The 24,582-nt window shown below is 30.7% G+C and overlaps 1 protein-coding gene across 1 annotated transcript in view; it reads right to left on the reverse strand.

The window, feature by feature from the left end:
* Nucleotides 1-921: 921 nt before the first annotated feature.
* Nucleotides 922-24,582, reverse strand: part of LOC147078417 (ATP-binding cassette sub-family G member 4) — a 53,210-nt gene continuing 29,549 nt past the window's right edge. The window contains exons 4-12 of the mRNA XM_085959331.1: nt 16,449-16,585; nt 12,125-12,270; nt 10,933-11,171; nt 8,347-8,594; nt 6,660-6,828; nt 5,037-5,137; nt 4,377-4,532; nt 3,410-3,612; nt 922-2,494 (exon numbers count right to left, since the gene is read on the reverse strand). Of these exons, the coding sequence (XP_085815457.1) occupies nt 2,353-2,494; nt 3,410-3,612; nt 4,377-4,532; nt 5,037-5,137; nt 6,660-6,828; nt 8,347-8,594; nt 10,933-11,171; nt 12,125-12,270; nt 16,449-16,585 (1,541 nt within the window). The 3' untranslated portion in view covers nt 922-2,352. The remainder of the gene's footprint in view (nt 2,495-3,409; nt 3,613-4,376; nt 4,533-5,036; nt 5,138-6,659; nt 6,829-8,346; nt 8,595-10,932; nt 11,172-12,124; nt 12,271-16,448; nt 16,586-24,582) is intronic.

Consider the following 24,582-nt stretch of genomic DNA (forward strand, 5'->3'; position numbering starts at 1 on the left):
ATATAATTAATGAATAGGATAGTTTGCTATAAAAATATAGCTACAATGATTATTATTGCTAAATAAGTTCTAGTAATGGGTCCATCATTATAAATTAACCAATCACTTGGATTTAGTTATGCAAGTATAGATAAAGCGTTAGGTACTTATATTATTTTGAATCTGAAGATAGTCGACCATGAAATTTTACATTTCCTAAATATCGGTATAATTAGTGCGATTGTGCTCACCTCAAACTCCTCTCAAAATAACAAGGATCTGTACATATTGTTTGTATTTTAATTAATTAATTTAAACGAGTGGCAGTTATCATTGATACTTTTTTTTTTGTTTATTGCTTGATCTATAATTGCATAATTATTACATATTCATATTATAAAATCCACATTACTTGCAGAAATATATTATTAAAAAAAATATTTGTTGCCTACCTAAATAAAAAAGGAATGCTGGTTTTAATGAGTGTTTTTTTTTCTTCTAAAAACACTTCAGTTGTAGAGTCTTATGTTAAAATACAAAATAATATGATTTTTTCATAAAATCTATTATAGCACCATAATATTCAACTCATAAGTATAAAATAGCAAAAGAATATATTATACTCAAATTAAAGAATGCAATATTTAATTAAAAAACAAATTTTATTTATATTGACGAAAGTCAAAATATAAGTAACATAAAATGTGTCTTGGTTCAGGAAGGATTATGTCATTATATAAAAATATGTACACTACCACCAATCCGTGTGTAATCATTATTTGGTTTTAAAAAAATCTACGATGACTTAGATTTAATGTAGAATGATACCTATTATTTTGAATAGGTAAATCCAATAAGCTGTGCTGTATAATTCTGAAAATAGCATAAAATTCGACATTGACTATCAAGTTGAGATCACAGCACTAAGTATTTTTTTTTTTTACTGAATGTATACATAGTATCATTGAAGATGAGAATTTTAAATGTAACAATTGGGTGTCTTATAGTGAAATAAAATGATACGGTAAAAAAATTCTGTTGGATAATAATATGTCAGATGAATGAAACATAAGAATGACAATACGTTTTCGAACGTAATTTTTTTAAACAAATAAATCTATCTATTGCACACAATATTTTTATACTATAAAACGAAGAACTTTATTGATGAATAAATGGCTAAAATAATGTTATATTATTTTTTCCCATTCGTAGTAGTTTTGGGTAAAGCATATTTCCAATTAGATACCTATCGATTATTAAAGTTACTTACACGAAAGATTTATCCAAAGAAAAATTAAAAATGTATCCATGTTTACAGTACCTATTTATAGTTTTATGTCTACAATATCCGGTTATATCATAGAATGTGAAAAGTATTGTTTTTTCAATTGCAGAAACTTATTTCATGAAGGTATACAAAAAATCCCATCGTATGTAAGGGGGCTTTTTTGATTGAAAATGATATTTTGGTTCTATCTAAGATTCTAAGGCGCAAAAAAGGGATAGCTTTAGGTGTTCTATCAGTCTCAATTTCTATCCCAGATTTAGTCATGTGCTACTATTTTTATTATGAATGGACAACCGAACTGATTGTGTAAATATTATGTATATTTTTACTTCATACATAATATGGCATTGTATTAATGTTAAAGTAATTGCAGCATCAACTTACTTCATATCACAGCCGCCTATCTGTCAATTATCATAAATTTAATAGAAAAATTAGGTCATAAATTTCTAACTATTTTTGGAATAAAAAACGTGGTAAATGATTGTCTAGTATGGCATTTACCAAAATTACAAGCTATACATATTTGGCATTCATTAATTTAAAATATTAATTTTAGTATTGGAAACAATGCAATGTTCGAAATTTTATGATAATAAATTGGAATACATAGGTATGTACTCCACAACTGGGTGGGAACAATGCTTCCTATAATCATTAAATATTAATCTTTAGCATCAAATTTGGACAATACATGGTAATTGAATATTATATAACATTCTTATTTCTATGTATATTATAAACAGCATTAGTAAGTTTTCTTTTTCTTGTATAGTATACACCGACTTTTTTTTAAATTGTGGGAAAAATATTTCCATTAAGAATCAAATAAATATTCTATAAAATAAGGGTTATCCAGATATGCTTCACGTTTTGTCCAAATGCTACATAATATACCTAATAACTTAATTACATTTAGAAAAAATCCTCTAACAATCATTTATTGAGCAACATTAATTACATACAAAAGTCTTATTTAATTGAAAAATACTTAGGTACTAAATACCAACTAGCATAAAAATTTACAATGTCTTAAATATATTTTTTTAATAAATATTTTCTGTAAGAACAATGCCGGAATTTTACCGGACAGCAGTCAGTTTCCACCGCAAGAGGAAGAAAGCAGCGAGGCGGAGTACCACCACGATGACGCAGAGGGCGATGGTGTCATTCCAGAATTGATTACCCTTCATTGCGATTTCCGACAAGAACTTTTGTGGATATCTGAAATAAGAAAAACATAATATTGTAGGTATTGTTCAATCAGAGATTATACAGAATCGTAAAGCATATATGACTTAGTAGTAGTACCAGTTAACATTTATTGGTTTTGTAAATATCAAGTTCTTTTTCCTTCTTTTCAACACAAAATGTTGCGACAAGATTTACCACTGATCTTGCATAAAACCAAAGTTTATAGAATATACCAGTGTATTTAATTTGTTGAGGTTTAGTTGCAACTTGCAAGTGACTTAAACTTTGGGTAGTATGTAAAACTATATCTTATTACCCGGTAACATACTCACACTTGGTGGGGTCTGGGATAAAACAGTATGCTCATAAAACAAGTTAAAAGACAATATGAAGAATGATCGTTCAACTTGGACATTATGTATTACCTGGTATACCTACTGATAGAGAATCTCAAAACGATTTAAATATTTGGAAAGCTTTGGGGGCCTACAAATATGAGAAGCCTTAGCTCCGTTTATCCCTATGGTAAATCTAGTCCTGTCTGAAGCTATTGTATAACCTAAATTTTATTAAAGTGTGCCTTCCGATTTCATAATATATATATATGAACGGACATGTCTACATTATTAGAATATTTTAATAATGTCATACAATTCTATTAAACTCAAGATTTACACATGATGCATATTCGGAAGAAACATGGGTGCACACTGCACATATTATATGCATACAAATTAATATAAAAATCGTCAATAAAACAACTGACTAATTAAAATACTCATACTCATTGAAATACCACAAATGAATCTAAATAATTAGTGATTATTATAAAATTACACTAATGATTAACCGTATCTTTTGTCGATATTGCATAATATTTAACAATACTGCCAGAGCAGTTACGACAGTCATAAATTATATTGTATGATATCATAGTGTACTCACCTATAATGGCAGTATTTATCGGAGCATTCGAGGATTGGTCTATTTTCACCATATATAGCACCCACGAAGCCTTCAAGACCGTATCTTAGGTAAGAAAGGTAAGATCCCCAGTAAAGGTAGTTTGGAAGATCACGCAGAGTCACACCAAAACCAGCGAACATCATCATTGGCACTGACAGAGTTGGACCCAAAAATGTGCCATTCTGAAAATAATAAAATTGATGCTATATTATCAATATCATATTATTTTTAAGCTGCAACCCAACTAACTGAGAATGGACGCCAACAAAATAGCTTGATTCATGAGACAATTAATACTTATTGCGTTATTTAAACAATGGAATATACGATATGACTTTAGCTTACAGTGGATGATAAATGAGATGTAATCGTGAACATTACTGATAATATATTTTTGTTATGACTTATGTTAGCTAAATATAATTTGTCAGATTTAGCTTATTTCTGTAAGTACCTAAGTCTTTGCGATAGTTGTTATTTTATCCGTTGTTCATTTTCTGTGACATTTAGACTACTTCACTTAGGGGACAATTAATATTATTCATTGGAATAGTTTTTTGAATTGTTTATTATTTCACTCATGGTTACCATAATTTAACCAGAATGTTGCATGTTGGGCATTAGATGCACAAAATTTTGCTATTACAGATTCTTTTTTAAATTATGATATATTTTTGTACTATGAAGAATATTCGAATATCGAGAAACACGGAATTACAAAAGAAAAAATATAATTGGTCACTCATTACAAAAGCGCGATTGTTTATTATTTTCTTTCTCATAGTTAAATATTATAAAAAAGAGCCGTTGTGAACATCATCAATTGCCTCGGACCTCTCATTGTGTCTAAAATGTCATTATTAATACTTTATAAGGTAATTAGTAAGGTAATTTCTGAAATTCATTTACAAACTAACGATATTATATTTAGGATTTTTATACTTACAACTACGTTAAAAACTGCTCCAATCATAAGTCCAAAGCTTTGAGCGACAAAAACAACCAGGAGTGATATTGTAAAGAACATTCCAAATCGGAATAAGACCAATGGCTGAGAAGACATGGTGTATACCACAATCGAGAATAAGAAACAACATAACACCTGCAAATAGAAAGATGGTAAATTATATTAATATATTATAATTAGTTTTGTTTATCAATTTATTTGATAAGGAAGTAAAGTTGTGTATCCATTTTACGCAATATATGTTTATTGACCCACTTATGAACTAAAAGATAGATAACAATTCAATTTTAATAGAGTGACATTTTTATTTTGCAATTTTATCATTTGACGAAAAGTTGGACAGCATCCAGAAAAGGTTATCAATAATAATTTAATGTTTTAGCCTCTGGACTCCAGCAAACATCCACGCTTGTAAACACCAGCTGATAAACTATTGCGTTCGAGTATTGTATTCGATTTATAAATAAACATACAAATGCCACTTTTAATAACAGATAAATTTAAATAAATAATGAAAAAACGTATTTTATTTGTCCATATTGTGAGGTCATAAGAAAATATCAAAATAAATCTGAATATAACTGGATAATGTACCTAATTTGTACTGAAATAATATCTTTCGAAACTTATCTAACTTACCGATATCGGAATATCCACTAGAGTTACAGAAATGTAGTAGGTCCGTAAAGAATACCATCTATTAAAATGTTCTTTTAGCAGAATAGACATTTCACTGGGGACTGAAAGAAAAATTGTGAAAATGTTATAAAGTTTCGATACCTACAAAAGTAAAGTAAATGTAACACATAAGTCATTTACATAAGTAATAGTCACTTTTAGCCATTAATTAATTGAACTGGCATTTACATGGTAGAACTCCTTTATTAATTCTACAAATTGCTGTACTAAAAGACATCTTCAAAAGCATTGTAACCATTACCCATTAATTGCATCGTGTTGCCTTTCAGTAGCTAACTGTATTATTCTTTATATTTTTTGTGTGAATGAAATTTCCTTTAAAAATCTGCAATTGTCTGCAGTGAGGAAGTGTGCTGATAAAATAGTTAAAGTTTTTATTCACAGGTGCCACTGTTAAATTATAATAATATTTAACAGTAACTGTGATCGATTAAAGACTTAATATGTACGTATATACATTAAAGGGTTGCCATCATGCATTTAAGGGTTCACTAAAACAATATCAAGTGTAAACAATTAAAACTTATTTATATCCATTTGACTCCACTGAGCTCGACCCCATTTCGTTATTATAGAGATAGCAATAGTATAAATTATTAATGATACTTAATTCACGTAATCGTTCCGTTCGTAAATCTTTAAAAATGATACCTATACGCACTTTTCATTAAAGGTGGTATATAATTATTGAACTATAATATGGATTTATATCGTATAAGCGAGTACCCGGCATGCGTTGCAATGCCACTCAAAGAAAGAAAGTGTTTTTAATTCTGTTTATTGAAGTGTTTTTGGATACACAACATTTTTTCAGAAGGTACATACAGCTGTCCATGTGAGAAGCATGGATTTTCCAAATTTGGTATAAGAAAGTATACGAATAGAAGAAGATAGAATAGATGAAGAAGAAGAAGAAGAATATGGTTGTACTAATTCAGAAACCTTCGCGGGCGTGCGCACAACAACTGACCAAAGTTTCATTGCAATCAAAGTTTCATTGCAATCGGATGAATGGTATAGAAACGTATACTGGACAGACAAACAAACATTCATTTTTATATATATAGATATTATGTAACAATATATTATGTCCAAATGTCTTTAATATCTTGGCGATCATCTATTATTGATAATATTGACAATATTATCTTTAAAGTCGATTGAAACTTAGGGTTGTTTACACGGACTAAGTGCGCGTAGCGAGTATTAATGATTAGTACCTACCAAGCACGTGTAAACAAACCCTTACTCATCTTGGTCACCAATGTGCTTGGACCTCTTTAATCCTTCACTGCTAATTTTATCTACACAGGTAATTTTAAATATATAACAGAATATTGTTTTTTTTAATATTAATATTTATATTTTTAAGTTTTTAATAGAATAATACTGATTATATCTGTTTGGACATATTCACCTGATGAGTTAGATACCATAAATTTTGTTATTCATTACTAAGGCTTTCCACCGACAATTATCAGTAATGAAAAGTCGTTGTATTTATTTTTTGAAGTCAAGCTCAGTCGGTCAAAATAATATTGAGCATAAAAATTGATGTCTTACATGTAAGAATTGTGAGCATCATGGTTGACATCATATGGTGCATAAGAATTGCAAACAGTAAGTTGTAGTTATCAAGGACTCTGGATCCTTCATTTCCAGCATTTATAAACAAGACTCCCAGCATTATGCCCGTGCATACATTAACAAGTATTCGGAGATGAGTCAAAGTCTGGGAAAAAAAGAAGATGACAAAAATATAAACAATCAGATTATTTTCTTATTCAACTCTGGATATACAGACACACGATTTAAGAATGTATAAATTAAATAACCGATATAGTTGCCAAATGTATGTTCCAAAGCAGTTTAAGTTATTTTCCTAGGATTTTTCTAGTGGGTACCTATACATTTACCAAGTTTTGTATAATGTTAGGATTCGAGAATGACCCATTGCAAAAGAAACCATCACGCTAATATAAAAATGTCTCCTTTTCAATATGTAAAATATGCATAGGTATGATTAGAGTTGGGTTTCGGGAATTTCCCGACGGGAATTCTCGAGAAATTTTCGAGATTTTCCATTCCGAATCTCGAGAATTTAAATTTTTAACATTTCGGGAAATCCCGGATCTTGAGAATTTTTTCTCGGAATTCGGGATTTCTTTATTATCAAGTATTAATTGAAAAACGATTTCCGATATGAAAAAAGTGGACACAAAACACAAAACGTTCAAAAACTGATCGGGGAATTTAACACAATTAAGCCAACGCCGACTCAAAATGAAAGCAATTTTTGAAATATCAGGGAATTTTGTGTCTCAAAAGCGTACGCGATTGTCAGACGCAGCGATTGACAGTCTGTGTTTTTTGAAATTCAATTTTAATAAATAATGTTTTGAATTATTTTTGTTTTCCTACTTCGATTTTGTTTGTCTTCTTATATAAATTTTAAAAAAATCATATATTTTTGGAATTTGTCAGTTTTTACACTGATTTTAGGATTTTTACAAGTTTTTTTTAAAATTTCCCGATATCTCGAGAATTCTTTTCTGGAAATCCCGAATCTCGAGAATTCAAAATTTCATCATTTCGGGAAATCCCGAATCTCGAGATTGAGATTTTATAGAAATACCCAACTCTAGGTACGATTAGTTATTTATTACAAAAAATTAACAGTGGGATATATAAGAAAAAAATAATAAATATTATTGTATTCATTTCCCATTAAACTCTTAATTAATTATTTTATCTAAATATAAATATGTACATAAAGATTTGACATTTTAATTAAAATATACATTAAATAATAATAAATCACTTTTATTTGTGAATATTAATTATCGATAAAAATTCATAAAATTCTATCATTCTCCAGATATGTTTATATAAACACAGTACATGATAGAACGTATATTTGTTTGCAATATAAATTTATTGCTCATTAGAAACGTAGTTCAAGTTCTGATTAATTTACTCGTATTATTGTTTTTTTTTTACTACAAGTCAAAGAAAAATCATGTTTATTAAATCTGGGCGCTTCTGTCGTTTCACTATTTACACTACTATGTGGAAGTACTTAATTGAATAACGTGGCTGATTGTAGGGATGACATTTAAAAGGTTAAACATATGTAAACATCTTGTATTATCAGTTATTGTCATTCAATATTAATATAAATAAACATAGATTTAGAATGTCTACTAATAATATTATTATAAGGTCTAGTTATTTCTTTCATAATACATACCGAATGTCGTTTGGCCATTAAGAATCCTCTTTTGAGCAGTACTTTCAACTGGTTGCATTCTGAAGTTTCTTCCAGGGTCGTTGACTTGTGTCTTATCATCTTCGACAATGGATTTCTGGCCCTCAACTGCTTGAGGTCTACTATCTCTGAAGGTTTTTCAAACCAATCTACACACTTTCCATTATCCATACTTTTTACTAGAAGTGCAATTTTGTCTACACCGTATTCTCCACAAGACAATTCGATAACTGTAAAAAGTAACATAAGAAAAGCATTCATTATAAAGTGATACCAACAACCGATCGAAGACCGAATATGAGTATTAGTGCAGGATGCCATAGACTTCTCGTATACATAATATGCGGAACGCATTCTGACAATTGGAATAGGTTTTAGGGGTCACCAAGATATATAATGTCGATGTTGCCAGGCGATATTAGTGGTCAATTTTTTTTTATTGAGGTTTTAATTTTTTTTCTTATAACCCATCAAAAACCAAGACCGAATCAGGGATTGACTGAAAATGCAATAATTGTACCATGCCATCGGCATGGTCGTATAACGGTTCGTCCCATTTGAAAAAATAAAAATAGCGGGTAGTGCAATGTGATCAAAATTATCGATTCTTAGGATCCTCCTTGGCTTAAATTATTTTATTTAGTAGCATTTTTTGTATAAAATCACCCAGATTGGTTTCTTTACTATATATATGCATATGACATTAGTTTTAGTATTATGGTTAATCCAGAAACAGCGTAGGTTGCATATAGAGGTAGGTGAATAAATTAAATAACGATAACCACTAACCACACTATGTACACATTTTTATTAAAAAAAAGAAACAACAAGTCAACTGTTCAAACTGCTTTAAGTAAAGTATCATGATCACAGTTTTTACAAACACTACTTACACATTTGCACAATGATATACATGTCAAAGCCGATTTCTTATAACTACTACGGAAAAGCTCACCTGATCCACTGTTTGAGCCTGATTTCCTACAACTTGGCTATGAGTTACGAGAAAATAATTTGTATCCAAGACAATTAATCACGAATGAACCTTTAACAAATTATTTAGTTAAACTATGCAAATGTAATTTCTAACTGCCGTACATTATCATGTAGTTATAAGAAATCGGCTTTGACATGTATATCATTGTGCAAATGTGTAGTGTTTGTAAAAACTGTGATCATGATACTTTACTTAAAGCAGTTTGAACAGTTGACTTGTTGTTTCTTTTTTTTAATAAAAAGGTGTACATAGTGTGGTCAGTGGTAATCGTTATTTAATTTATTCACCTACCTCTATATGCAACCTACGCTGTTTCTGGATTAACCATAATACTAAAACTAATGTCATATGCATAGATATAGTAAAGAAACCAATCTGGGTGATTTTATACAAAAATGCTACTAAATAAAATAATTTAAGCCAAGGAGGATCCTAAGAATCGATAATTTTGATCACATTGCACTACCCGCTATTTTTATTTTTTCAAATGGGACGAACCGTTATACGACCATGCCGATGGCATGGTACAATTATTGCATTTTCAGTCAATCCCTGATTCGGTCTTGGTTTTATTGAAGAATTCAGAACAATTTTTGATGGGTTATAAGAAAAAAAATTAAAACCTCAATAAATAAAAATGTACCACTAATATCGCCTGGCAACATCGACATTATATATCTTGGTGACCCCTAAAACCTATTCCAATTGTCAGAATGCGTTCCGCATATTATGTATACGAGAAGTCTATGGGATCCTGCACTATATAGTGTTCTTAAGTTTATAATAAGCCCTATATACCAAATAATATGTTGAATGTCTCTTTAAAAATCGCTGAAAGCGATTTCAGTTTGACATAAATAAATGCTACTTTTCTGTGCAAAAAAAATCGTTTTTGAAGCCGTATTTTTATCAGGGTTTGTATTAAAATTATTGATCCTAGTGGTTATTTTTTGCCGTAACTTTCATAATTTTGGTTCCATTTATTTTCAACACCTTTTCTTATAGATTCTAATATTGTGAAATATGTATATCATATTTAATTTACTGCCAAATCTTTTCCTTTGATTACACTTAGAATAAAGCATATGGATTCCAAGAATTTTAACATAAGTTTTGCATGGATAGAATCCAAAGAGCTTGTTCAATAAACTAAAGAGATTTGTATGAACTATTTAATTTGTATTCCAACAATGATTGCTGACGATTAGAAAACGAATATTCCCAAAAGAATATTCTGTATTTTACCGCATTAAAAATTGTGACTACATATCGCTTATGATTTTTTCATGTAAATATTCTACATAATATGCTTTATTGCATAAACAATTAGTTATATACTTTATAACAGTACGATATTTGCTCTAAATTATACTAAAATTCGAAATGACTGAGAGATAATTTATTAATTTGCCATAGTAATCGTTTTGCTCAATTTTCATAATATATGTAGGCTTCGTCTCTATAGGACACAATTCACTTCAAACTCTTTATCTCCACTCATATTAAGGTGCTATAAGCGGAAGTCAATGTGTAGTAAAATATCGTATTATGTAGGTTATAATAGTACTTACTGTAATCAGCTGGATTATGGTACATCGGGCATGGCATATTAACCGATTCTAAGTATGGTACTAGATTATCTGTGCTGCCTTGATATAAGCATTCGCCCTGTGACAATATGTAAACTTGGTCAAACATTTGGAAGAGGGAAGCTGAGGGCTGGTGGATTGTGCAAACAATGGTCCTTCCTTGCTTGGCCAGGAGTTTCAATAACCTCACGCATTGACTGCAAGATGAACTGTCAAGACCACTGTAATATAAAAAAATATTTATAGTTGTGTACCCAGAATTATTACCTGTGTTATTCCTGCTAGTAAGAAAGAATAAATATTATAAGATTTATGTATACAACGATAATACGAACAACAGATGCATATTTTCTCTAAAAACGATAGGAATTTTGGATTCATTTGAAAAGAAAGTTTTGATGATCATTTTATAACGCACGAGGAAAGAAGAGTCTGGAAGATAAGATAAAATGAAGAGCTGTGTACATCATTTTCAATCCATCCAAACTCTTAATAGACAGTTGATACGGGTAGATAGACAAGGCATGTCCACCATATTATTATGCCAAACTTCTGGGTTCCAAAAATAATCTTTACCTAAGTTTCAAAATTATTGCTTCGTTTATAAGAAAAATTCGGTGTCATTCTGCAAGCGTAAAGGTATCTTTGCATAATTTTCTTGTTGGGTTTGTATTATTATTATTTTATTGTCTGTTTCTCCTATGGGCACTCTTACTTTATGCTCAAATAAAGTCAGTCAAGGCACACTGACGTTCGTAGCTACCTCAGTTTTAGTTAACTGCTCCTGCGACATTACTTGGCATAAAAACCTTATACCTGAGATTAATCCTTTATGATACGCATAAATTGTTTTATAATGTTTTAATTATCTACGGAAAAATTTGATTTTAATTAGTTTTGGGCATGTTTAATTTCCTACCACAGCATGAATTCGCGGAAAGTGTTGGGGTTAAGACGTGGTATAGTTCAGGGCAGGTTTGATTGTTGGGAATGTTTGGAGGCTCCGCTGGATTGTTAGAGTGAAGGAAAACGGGTTGATGTACAGACTGGCGGGAGACTGCGTGCAGGAATCGAAGAGATTGATTAATTTTATTAATTCGTATGTACTCGTAGCTCGATTTGAAGAAAGGAAAGTAGGAATAATAAACATTATTAATTTAAATAAAGTACATACGTGGTAGGTTCGTCCAAAAACATAATCAATGGATTATTGATCAATTCCAAAGCAATGGATAAGCGCTTCCGTTGTCCCCCTGAAAGACGCGCAGCCCGTGTGTTCTGATGAGCGTATAATCCAAGAGTTGACAATATCTCTTCGATCTGGAAAATATAACACGGGCGTTCTTAATTTGACTATAAGAAAGGAATGTATTCTTACAGATTTAAACTTGGACGATATTTTTTGTTGCCAGTTGAATCACCGTCTTATCCCAAAGTTAGTCATGTATACTGGAACAGTATGTATACATGACAATATAAATAGGTAATTATCTATTCTAGTAGGGAGGTACTATTTATACCTACTATATTTTGTTTAATAAATTTGATAATGAGTCTCAATTTATAACAGAAAATATTTGCAATTGCATGTGTGTCAAATATGTAATGTATATAAATTTAAAATGCATATCGTAACTTCATGTACAAATTGAGGCTTCTATAGTAACCATGTAGTTTTTCTGTTATCTATACGTTATGTCATTAAGTTTAGTATGCTATCCATGTTCTGTATATTTTATTTATCAACTGTCGACATACAAAAGGATTTAACCCTCAGTTTTTTTCAAAATAGGTTTTATTGAGGGCTAAATATACATTGTGTCTAAAGGATGTGAGCCGCGAATTCCAAAATATTATCTATATTTAGTTTGTATTTTTTTAAAGAATAAAGAGAAGTGGGATATAAGACTACACCATCACATTTTTTGTGTGTTCATTTAATTGACTTAATAATTAATATCAGATTGGGAAAATAAAACAACAAATAATTATAAATCATCATGCATTTCAAGTTTATGTCTACTTTATATCTTATGAGTAACACTGTACCAGCGAGCGCTCGAAATGGAAAAATTTACAAACCGGAGCGCTCGACAGTTTTCTGAAGATTTTTACATAGTAAAGTTATCAAAGTATATGTGTTTTTTTTCATAAAAATAAGTGTGTTAGATTTTCTATTATATGGCCTATCCAGCTCAGACGGTCAAATTATTTATTCCACGAGACGGAGCGATAATTTTACCAATTTCACGAACAGGAACGGCGCTCCAGTGCGTTCCAGTCCATTTCGAGCCCTGCACTGTACCCGAAAACCATAGGAAAAATGATTTTGTGCCTCCTGTAAAATTTGACTTGCGTGGATTAAATTCTTTTGAATTTGACAATATATATATATTGACTCCTATTATAACTTTTTGTAATAGAAATACAATTATTTTAAATTACCATCAGTTATAAAAAATGTCGACTCAATCTTCAAACACAATTTAATTGATAAATCTCACTTAAAATGGGGTATTATAAGTATGATAAAGGGCCATGAGGTATGTGACCTAGCTATCAATGCAACACATGTATACTCGAATATCTTTTGGAAAGGCAATAAATATCTTTTTGCAGTTACGATTTCAAGGCAATCTGCATTTTATACGATTTGTTTTTTTTTTACAGAAGACCTTGGCACTCGCGAATTTCTTGAGACACGATAGTGTGAAAATCAATGCGTTTGTTTGTTTTGAAAAGCTGTTTATTCGATGACAAATAAATTTCATTCGGAGTTCAAAATGCTAAAGAGATTGTGAATTTCGAGAAAATGTCGTTGACCCATTGAACGCAATAAATAATTACCGATGATTACAATTTTTTTCGTTTTTTTCCTGCACAAACGAATAACTTGAACACAAACCGTTGTTTTTATGCTGTTTTTACACAGAAAAACTTAAATATTTTCGTAATATAAAAAATACTTTTTTTTTTTAGTAGTTGTTTTCAAATTATCTATGTACCTACACTAAAGAAACTCAAATCGTGTGATATATTAATTGAATAAAAACAATGTTAAATTATTAGCAAGTACAAGTACTAATTTAGAAATTGAGGATTAAATTAGTAGGCACTAGTGACACATACTTAATCCTAAAAAAATTAGCACTCGTTTTCACACATGTATGTATGTACAAATTTATGCACGAAACAGAATTCAAACATGTAATTGCTTCAAGTATTTTACATTTATCATTGGACAATATTATGGACTATGCATATCATTATCATCATTAGCCTGAATCTATCTACTGCTGGATGAAGGCTTCTCCAAGATGATTCCACTTCTCTCGGTCGTGTGCATTGCATTGCCACGTACTTCCGCAGAACATTTCATCGGTCCAGGTCTACCTTGCGGAAGTTTTGTACCTCTTGGATACCACTGGATGACTAAATTTGTCCAATGTTTGTCCCTTCTTTGAGCTATGTGCCCAGCCCATCTCCATTTGAGGCTTTTAACGAACTCTATCATACCGCAAACCCTTGTCTGCTTCCTAATCCACTCATTCCTCTTTTTGTCCTTTCGCGATATGCCCTCTCCATACCACGTTGTGCTACTCTAAGTTTCTGGATCTCATTTTTATTTATGGTCCATATTTCACACGCACATGTGATATGCGTATAAAATGCTGTAATTATTCTCGTAGAGACATATCTCTTTTCAATGTATTGGCGCGACTTTAATATACATACGTGAATTGGCACAGTAATAATGGATCATTTGACGACAACAACACCACATTTATTTAAAAAAAAGTTATATAGAATTTAACGTTTTGGTCAGATGTGCACTTGTATTTATTCAATCCTCAGATCCTCATTACTCAGTCATTAGTATTTTTATATATTTATCATAATGGTTATCAATAATAGCTGATTAGATTATTTTAATTATTATCGACACCTAGCTAATTTATTCAATATGACTTATTATTACCACGTTTTTATTAGCTCGTATTCTTGTGTGTCTAGTCCTAGCAACTAAATTATTAATATATACGTGCGTTAATATGGAAATCAATATGAAATGTCAAAATGATATTTCATTATTCCAAATTTATTCAGTATTTCTATCAAGTACAAAAAAGTATTTATTAATACATGGATTTATCAAGTTTATATGATTCAACAGAAAATTTAAAAACGTGGTATATAAGAAGTTCTTTTTATCTTGTAATTATTTTTATTTGGTTAGTAAATATAGATGTATTTATAATTATAAGCATCTTTTAGTATTGTATAATATTATATTCGATTTGTGTCTCATCCACAACTCGATGAAACGATTCAAGCTAGTTTGATGCGGCGAATATGCTCGTGTAATTTTTGCTTAAGGTCCAATTCAACTCCTAACTACACGAGTAGATTCGACGACTTGCGCCGACAGTCTGGTCCGATCGATAAAATGTCATTTTGAATCATATCGTTAATAGTGAGTGAAATAGAAATATTATTCATATAATAGCTCGATCTAACTCGACGGTTGAAATAAAAGATTACCGCAAATGTGTCAGGATTCGCCTCCGGCCGAGTTTTGTCCGTTCTGGCAATGTTGACGTTTTTGTATATTTATAATAATAGTCATCGACCTTAAAGGACGGAATATGCTAGTAAAATACAATCAATAACTCATTACTTATCCAAATACAAATGCAATCTTGCTGTTTGCGGTATTTATAGCATTATAGCCAAACAGTTTGCGGTGACATTTGAAATAACTAAATATGGTGGAAGACCGTTTAGAGTACCTAGCCACGAAGCTGATCAATATAACAAGTATATATTTTTTAGGTTTATTTACAATATTTGCGGTTTGTGGTATTGAAAATGATTCGCGATGATATCTCGACTAATATTATAATATGAGAGAAGACACAAAAGGAAGGCTGTTTTGCGGGGCCACCAAGCTGACCAAGACATATTTTTTTAAATTCTAATGGATTTAAGTTTTGTATTATTCCATTTGAATCGTTTTTTGCGACCCGGGTTTCGCCTTTCAGCATCTTCAGGCACTGTGTATATTCACCAAAGGGCACATAAACACTGCCTTTATTTGCCTTTTCGTGAGTGTCGCAAACCCGGGTCACAAAAAAAACGACTCAAATGGAACAGTACAAAACTTAAATCCACTAGAATTTAAATTCAAATTCCATCAAGTACCTTCAGTCGATAGTATTAATAAGATATTTTTTGGTTTGCAGGTGACGTTGAATACTAACAACACAATAATAATATATGCTACGAATCAATCACTACAAGCGTCGTTAAGATCGAATTGGTGCCTGAATCCGTGCGTGTACGTAAAGTCAGCGATTGATCACGACGATTGGCATGATTCGTCGAGTCTACTCGTATAATTATAACGTATCAGTGTTCTGCCCGCAAAACCTCATAAAGCCCTCGAATTGTCTACATTGTGTTATTAATTTGATAATATCGTATGAAAAACTACTCACTATTTCATCTTTGTCATATTGATCGAGAGAAACGTCCAGCTTGAGATCGGCAGCTACTCTCATGTTTTCCTGTACCGTGAGCAAGGGTTGCAGCCTGTCGTCCTGCATTATGTAGCACGACATTTTCTTGAATGTAGCTGTGGAAATAAGAACAAAATAATGTTGACTCCAAATTTTCCTTACAACTCATGCATATATCAGAACACATAAATAATTTAGAATTATATGGCTTGTGTTCCAATGTTGCTTATAAAATAAAAACACATTAAGAAAGAGGTTATAAAATAGATAAGTAGGTATCCAGGCGAGTAAATATAGAAAAAAACAGGGGAGTATGGTTAGTTTAATATTAAAAGTTTTCTAACCCATATGTAAGGAATATATTATCTATAAATCGTTAACTAAAAGCTTGACAATAACAGAAATATTGATATGAAATTATTGCATTAGTTTCTGGCAATAAAACAAAAGCTTTCTATAATAAATGAACCATTTACTATCCCTAGTGCCTGAACTTTAATTCATTCAAATTACAAGATATAAAAAGCTTTTAAGCTCTTTGGGATCATCTATATTCTATATACTCGTATAACGTCTCGCCCAAAAGAAGGAAGGGTCTAATATATTGTGATGATTTTTGACGAATTGGTTAGGGGTTTAAATTATTTTGTGAAGATATTAATAAAATGAAATCAATCATTTTCCACGAAATGTCGAAAGAATTTAAAATTTTTAATTTATTTAACTATTAATTGAGGTGACGAAGTATGGCTATTGGAGGAGAGAGGGGGTCAAAATATCTAAAATAGTTTGAAGTGCTATTTATGGATGACCTATTTCGCTTCTATGTGGGTTACATATACATATTATTGATATATAACTGGGTACGATGTCCATAAACCATTTTAAAAGTAAAAAGTGTATCGGCATTTTCGTTGTTGTCATTCATTTGGCTACCTACTTTCACTGGATCAAACAGGCATTAAAAAATAACATGACCTTTTCAACCAACTATGGAATGAAACTTTGTTACTCACGGTTTTAAAGACGACCGCGCTACCAACCAGATTACCCTGAGTGACTTATAATTAAAATTACTAAAAAAATCGCAAAATATAGCTAATTCGGCTTAGTTAACCAATATTATATTACGTAAGTACTGATAATAATAAAACTAACAATGAAAGAGTCACAGATCATGGGAGTTCGTTGGATCAGCTGGTACCAACTGACATAAAAAAATGCTTGTTGCTGACTGACCCTATAAATTGACACGGTATGAACATAGTATTTTTGTATTTTAAACCAAGGCCTATGTTTTTATTAATAATTTAATTGGATGTGCGCTCGTTGGAACCTTGGTTTCTTGGATTACGAACCGGTCTTCAGACAAGACGGCGCAAGAAAAAACTCAAGTCCCTAAATAAATCATTTATTTATTTTATTCATCTATCGAACAAAAGAAAAACATATTATTTAGAGCACAAGCTCTCAAACTTATTTCGACCACCGCCCGCCCACTTTGAAATTTAAAAAAATCTAGTGCCCCCCATATTTTTTAACTTACTTTTTTACATTACCTTCTGTTGCCTAGTTTTTTCGTCTATACCGGTCTCCAAGTATTCAAGCTTAAAATCGCGTCTTAAGAATTTCGGATAGGGATAGGATCACCGCGATCGACCGAAAATTGTTGTATGAAAAAAAATATCGGAAATCACAGACAATTTTATTTAGTTAACTTAACCATGGACTACGTACATGAAATATAAAGCTGCATCCACATTATTACATGCGTAAGCAACTCTAATTTTACCGTCTATATGGGACTCCCAAGCATTCGAGTAGTAAATCGCATCTCAAGTGGTGTCGTGTCTAGATTCCGTCGGATTTTTATAGATAGAATTTGTCTGCCGTCGCCTCTTTAGATTTCCATAACGCCCCGTAATTTTCTTTGAGTCTTTTACTGCCCCCCTGAAAGCCTCCAGCGCCCACAAGGGGGCGTTATCGCACACTTTGAGAACGACTGATTTAGAGTATATATACAGTATACACTAGGGTATCGTGTACAATTAAATAAAAGGCATAAGTATTTAAAATGACTCAATAAATATAGGTAGATACAGAACTAAATAGAATTGAGAAAAAATGCTTTCACATTTACATTATATACACTAAAATAAAAGGTTAGTGTTTATATTTATTTGAGATTATTAAATTTTTAGGTGGTCCAAAGTATTCTTTGTTTGTTGAGTCATATAATACAGTTTATCACCAATATAAAAGAATAGTATGCACCAAACTACAATAATAAAATAATCTTATTTATACAAATAAAGGATTGCACTTTAGACTCTTTTACTCGTTTACCAGAATTATTGTCAGGTTGAATGTGACAAAAATAAAACAGTTAAACAATTAAAACCCAAGTGAATTAATATTAGTAAACATTAATTTATACTTAAGTTAGATGAATATTTTTTTAATAAATTTATTATTTATATTATTAACTGCAATCGGAGCATATTATGAATCTCGCTTGTTATCATTTTTATAAAATTACAAATAATATATCTTATCGTCCAAATATACGACGTGCTATTTTTCGACACATGATGGGATATAATATTATATCCACCATCCTGCCACTATGGCTTTATATCCTTCTTACAGAATATGGCCAGCAGAGTGTCACCGTAAAGCGTAGTCCAGTGGATCACTGGAAATAGTTATCGTTATAAAATTTTCTGTACAAACATAAAAACATGAAAAGATTCTTTTTTGGAAAATTACCATAATATATTAGATAATAATTATAAACAATATAAATGTGCGTTTTTTGGAAGTCGGCTTATTGTTATTATTATCATTAAAATGTAGTTTAATAGTTCTTTAGAAGGTAAGAGAAGGTGAAATTCAAAGTGTTATCATATTTTTGTTTAATTAAAAAAAAATGATTTATATCGTAAAATAATAAAAACTCAATGTAAAAACATTTCAATTTTCATTTTAAATAATCAATAGAGACATCAAAAGATACGTATAGATGCTTAAGAATGGAAATTTTCAGTAAAATAATATATCAACTTGCAGTTTTGAAATTCACTCACAGAGGCATTACGGTTACCTTAATATAAAAAAACAAATCTATTCACTGACAAGAGCATCCTACGCTCAATTTTTTTTAATTAATGGATTTAGACTAAAATTTTACGGTAAGTTAACAAACACCATATAGTTATGGTGATGTTATATTGCGCACACCACTATCGGGCAGCCGGTATGGAAAATAAATTAATATTCATTCGCGGAATAAGTACCTATATTATAACAAATTACTGGTTTAAAACATTATGTTACATCTTTATAGAGCTACATTGCATCTTTGTAGATCGCGATGTTGCCAGTTTCATTAATTTTACCAATAATAAACGTTCTTGACCTTCAAAATAATTTAATCTGCCGTAAAAAATAAAAAAATAAATATTCGTTTGGAGGTCATTTTGATAAACGTAAGATACATTTTTTTATTATCTTTGTGATGTTATCGATATAAATAAAATTGACATTGTAATCGGATGAAGAATACCACAAAAACAAGTGAAATCGAAATTAAAACATGGATTGATACTCGTAGTACAAAGTATTTTGATGGTCATTTTTATCACACTTGTTATCAAACTAATGTTGAAATTTCTTATATTATCTACTCGCATACCTACTCAATACTAACTTGTTATTAAACCAAGAGATAATATTTAGAATAATATTGTTATGAGAGGAAGCGCATGATACAATCGATTCGTCCGAAGATTTAAGAAGACATAAAAACCAGTCATCAAATTATATCAAAATTTTAAAAGATGTACTTATATAAATTAATATTAGCCAAAGCATAACAAAATCCCTGTAACTAACATTAAAGAGGGCCTAAAATAGCCATTCAAACAGGTACATAAAAAATAAACCACTAATATTTTTATGTGCCATCACTTTCATTCTCAACAATAAGTATTTTTTTGCGAAAGAATGTGATTTAGATTTATTTTATTTTATTTTCATCGTGGATGACCTCAAAATCAGACAATTAATTAGACCTCTATACATCCTTAAACTCACCACTGCTGGTAGGTATATTTCATCTAATAGTAAAAAGTTCATAAAATAAAACTGACACCCGACCATTTGCAATAAAAGCGACACAGTATGTTTAATTCTCATTTTAAATCTAAATTAATTTTGATTTATTGACATTATTATTCTTGACTACATGTAGTATGTACAAATACTCCTTGAAACACAGAAATCTAGAAACTATCTCCATATTGGATGATCCAGTGCTGCCACTTATTTTCATTATTTCATTATGCAATTATTTTCATCAAACATCTATAAACCTCCTGCGGCGCAATTCAGCCATTTCAGTCTCGGCTGTTCAGGTTTTCATTATTACTCTCAAGGTATACAAACTTACTTCACCTAGCTGGTAGATCCTTCGGTATTCACCATGCCTGGCAAATGCAACGCACTCTTATATTTTCTTTATGCCACAAATTATAGTATACATACGCGTAATTAACAAATAAAAAATATTAATAATCAGAATCGGTTTCGTATTGTATTTCGAATTGTTGGTACCTACGTTTAATTTCAACAATCGATTAATATCGATAAAAATGATAGAATGTAATACTTTGTAATAATCTGTAATTCTGTGATGATATTGATAACAGATATTATTTGACTGTTACTGATATTTACTAATGTCTTATTCTTTGAAAAATATATGAATAACTATATTTTGATTGCATGCGTACAAAGGTGAGAATACGTCAGATAAAGGTGAAACTTAATTGATGTAATAGGTAACCATTAATTCATTAATTAGACTTTGATCTGGCTATATAATCCTAGTCAAACGTGTGTAGCACAGTTCAAGCGGTCGCATAGGATTCCCCATGACGTGCCCTCGTCTCGTTTACACAGCAAAATTAAGATGTACGAAATCGACATTCTGAGCCAATAGTAAGAAAAATAATAAACGCCTGCAATGATACAATAAAATTACTTTACAGTGTCAAATCTAACTAATCTAAATCTTACACAGTAAAGGAAGATGACTTTGCAGAGAGAAGTTACTTACAATTTGTTATTCATTTAATATGAAACCTTTTAAATGGTATGAGTAGGTATCAGTGGCGTGCGGTCTATAGATACTGTACATTCGGAGCATTCTCAGAAGTTGTATTCGTTTAATTATTAATATGTAATATATTACGTTTATATTGCACAAGTATATGATACATTCTAATTGACTACCTATAGGTACTTATTCCAATAGTCCAACATTATGTATTACTAAGCTTTCACAATTATCTTTCTAGTTATTTAAACTATGATATTATGAATATTACGTAAATATCGCAGAGATAATAGGTACACACCGTTAAGACTTATATACTTATATCTCAGTTGAGGCATGGTCTAAAAAGATCGTGGCTAGGCGATGCGCGGATTGCGGGTCGCGGGTGCAAATGACGCATTTAATATTCTGTTTATTGTTCTATTAATAACAATAATAATATATTCATTGACATGTTTTCTTTTTCAAGTAAATGGGTAACGTTTTTAGTCATCTTTACATGATTTAAGAATTAATACCCCCGTCGCCATCACGAAACAAATTGACGTATTCACACCTCGACGTTCGTTCTCCGATGCTAGTGAGTCCAAAATTTCGTCGCGCGTATAGTTGAAAATTATTTGCCGTTTCACTGATGTATCGTCTTAAGTAGATATGTAGGATATAGTAGCTATGCATGTATTTTTTTTCAAGAGCATCCTTTTAAAGTACTGCACGCACTGATAGGTAGCTATTTCCAGGGATCATTTATGAAACGAACCAATTCAGCGATGAATGAAAATCATTACAGTATAACCCCTATTTTACGTTTTTTAAGGGACTGGAAAAAAAAACCTAATTGGAAGGAAAATGTAAAAGGGGGGTATTGAAAAAAAGAACTTTAAAATTTTATGTTTCTAAAAAAATAACGTTTTATTAAAAAACAACATTCAATTTAAATTTTTACTGAAAAAATCATGTATATTAGTTTGTTGCATTTTTGTTTTTTTTGTCATGTAATTCTCTTTCAAGACTATATAAACATTTAAAAGTGTCATCTTGGATATCAGCAAAGTTTATAAAGTAGGTTTTTAAACCCTCGGTGAACCTCATTGCTTCTTCTTTTGTTGGAATATCAACCTCTTCTTCATCAGACAGTTCTTCAGAATCACGCGTAACTCGCATATTTTGAATATTTCCGACGTAAATCGCGGGAAAGAAAAACGTAAATGCGGGTATTAAATGAACTGAAATACATCGGGACTGAAAAAATTACACGCAATTGCCGGGAAAACGTGAATTCCGGGCACGTAAAAACGAGGTTATACTGTATAATGAACAGATATCAATAAATAATAAAAACATTCTACGGGGATCTATCTAATAATTGTAATGTATAAAAAGCATCCTGGTTCTAGACGTTTTCAAACAAATAGTGTTAAGTTTAGTATGTAGGCCTATTGATGAAAAAGTTTCCGTTGATTTAGCATATTAATGCGACCTCACTCATAATAATTATCATACTTTTTTATTTATATAATAAAACATCTTATAATTCATTATTAGTCATTGAATATAAATAAATTGTTTCGTCGTGTTAATCATGCCGTATTCCAAAGTTCGCAGATGTACTCGAAAAATTACTCGAAATGGTACAATAGATAAATTATATTGATCGGGTATCCCAATGAATCACTATAATATTTCAAATATATTGATATTTCTTAAATTAAATAGAAAATAATCATTCGAAAACATACATAATTTGTCTAATAAACGAAACCAATTGATATATAAAATTAATTATGTAGAACCAATACTAAAAACTTATTTTAAACATTAACATATCGTCAACGGTATTTAGTATTGCTTAGGAAAATTTGAAAATAAAACGGCATAAAAATATTTTCCTCGCAAATCTTTTATAGAAAAGTCATGTCGTAGTTTGAGGAATAAAATGAAGCCTGTAATTATTGCAATGTATTATTTTTAGTGGGATATACAATAGATAATTGTGTAGCACCCAAGATGACCGAGCGGTTACGCATCATGTTTATAATGTCGTGGTTCCGGATTCGATCCTGGGGCTGACAAATTCACATGCTCTTTTTGGACCCAGAGTATGGACCTAATAGATGAACCAATAATTGGTTAACATCCATTTCTTGTAAAACAATAATCTGTTAATATAGCAACCACTCTGCGGAGGCTTTCATGATCTTCTTAGAATAAAACATGGTAACTACCCACGAAAATGATATGAAAATGAATGAAACAAACATTTTAATGTTGTTGTGTGATCTATAAAATTAGTATTGTCTTTTTTCTGTAAAAAAAAATCTTGGTATTGGAATTTAATAGTGATATTTTAAAAACCTGAGTAGGTACCAACTTAATAGCTGGTTCTTGCTGTTATTCATATTTTATGACTCGCTGTAAGTATATCTCTAGTTTTGCATATTAGATTTTGTTAAAGTATATGTTTTCCAAATATTTCCAAACAATATAGATAATATTAAGTACGTTAAAAGGTGAAAAACTAGTAATACTAGTAAAAAATATAGTACGAAAATGAAATCAAAATTCTAAAAATCCTAAGTAGCTCTATTTGTTCATTTTATTTCGTACAAAGTAACTGAAACAGCAAGGTCTTCTGACGATGACTTGTTGATATAATACAGTGCTATGTGGAACAAAATCTTTAGTAGGTACTTAATAAATTAACAGTTTACAAGGCATAACCACGTACAAAGTCATACCTATATCTACTTTTAGAATAGTACTTAAAACTGGTTTTGTAGAATCATTGTGGGCAACAATGCAAATACCATGACTAAACATTACATATCGATTGTGATCTTTGGACCAATTGAAATATTCAAAAACGAATCATCCTCGTGATAATAAGCTGTAAGAGGAAAATCGTGTATGCAACCACAATGTAAATAAAATATGAGATCAAAGATTATGTTACCTGTCTCGAGTGTCTACACATTTTTCTTGTATTAATTACTA

Source organism: Rhyacophila brunnea, unplaced genomic scaffold (assembly GCF_057557595.1).
Source record: "Rhyacophila brunnea isolate RB1 unplaced genomic scaffold, BYU_Rbru_1.0 scaffold_11, whole genome shotgun sequence".
NCBI classification, from domain to species: domain Eukaryota; kingdom Metazoa; phylum Arthropoda; class Insecta; order Trichoptera; family Rhyacophilidae; genus Rhyacophila; species Rhyacophila brunnea.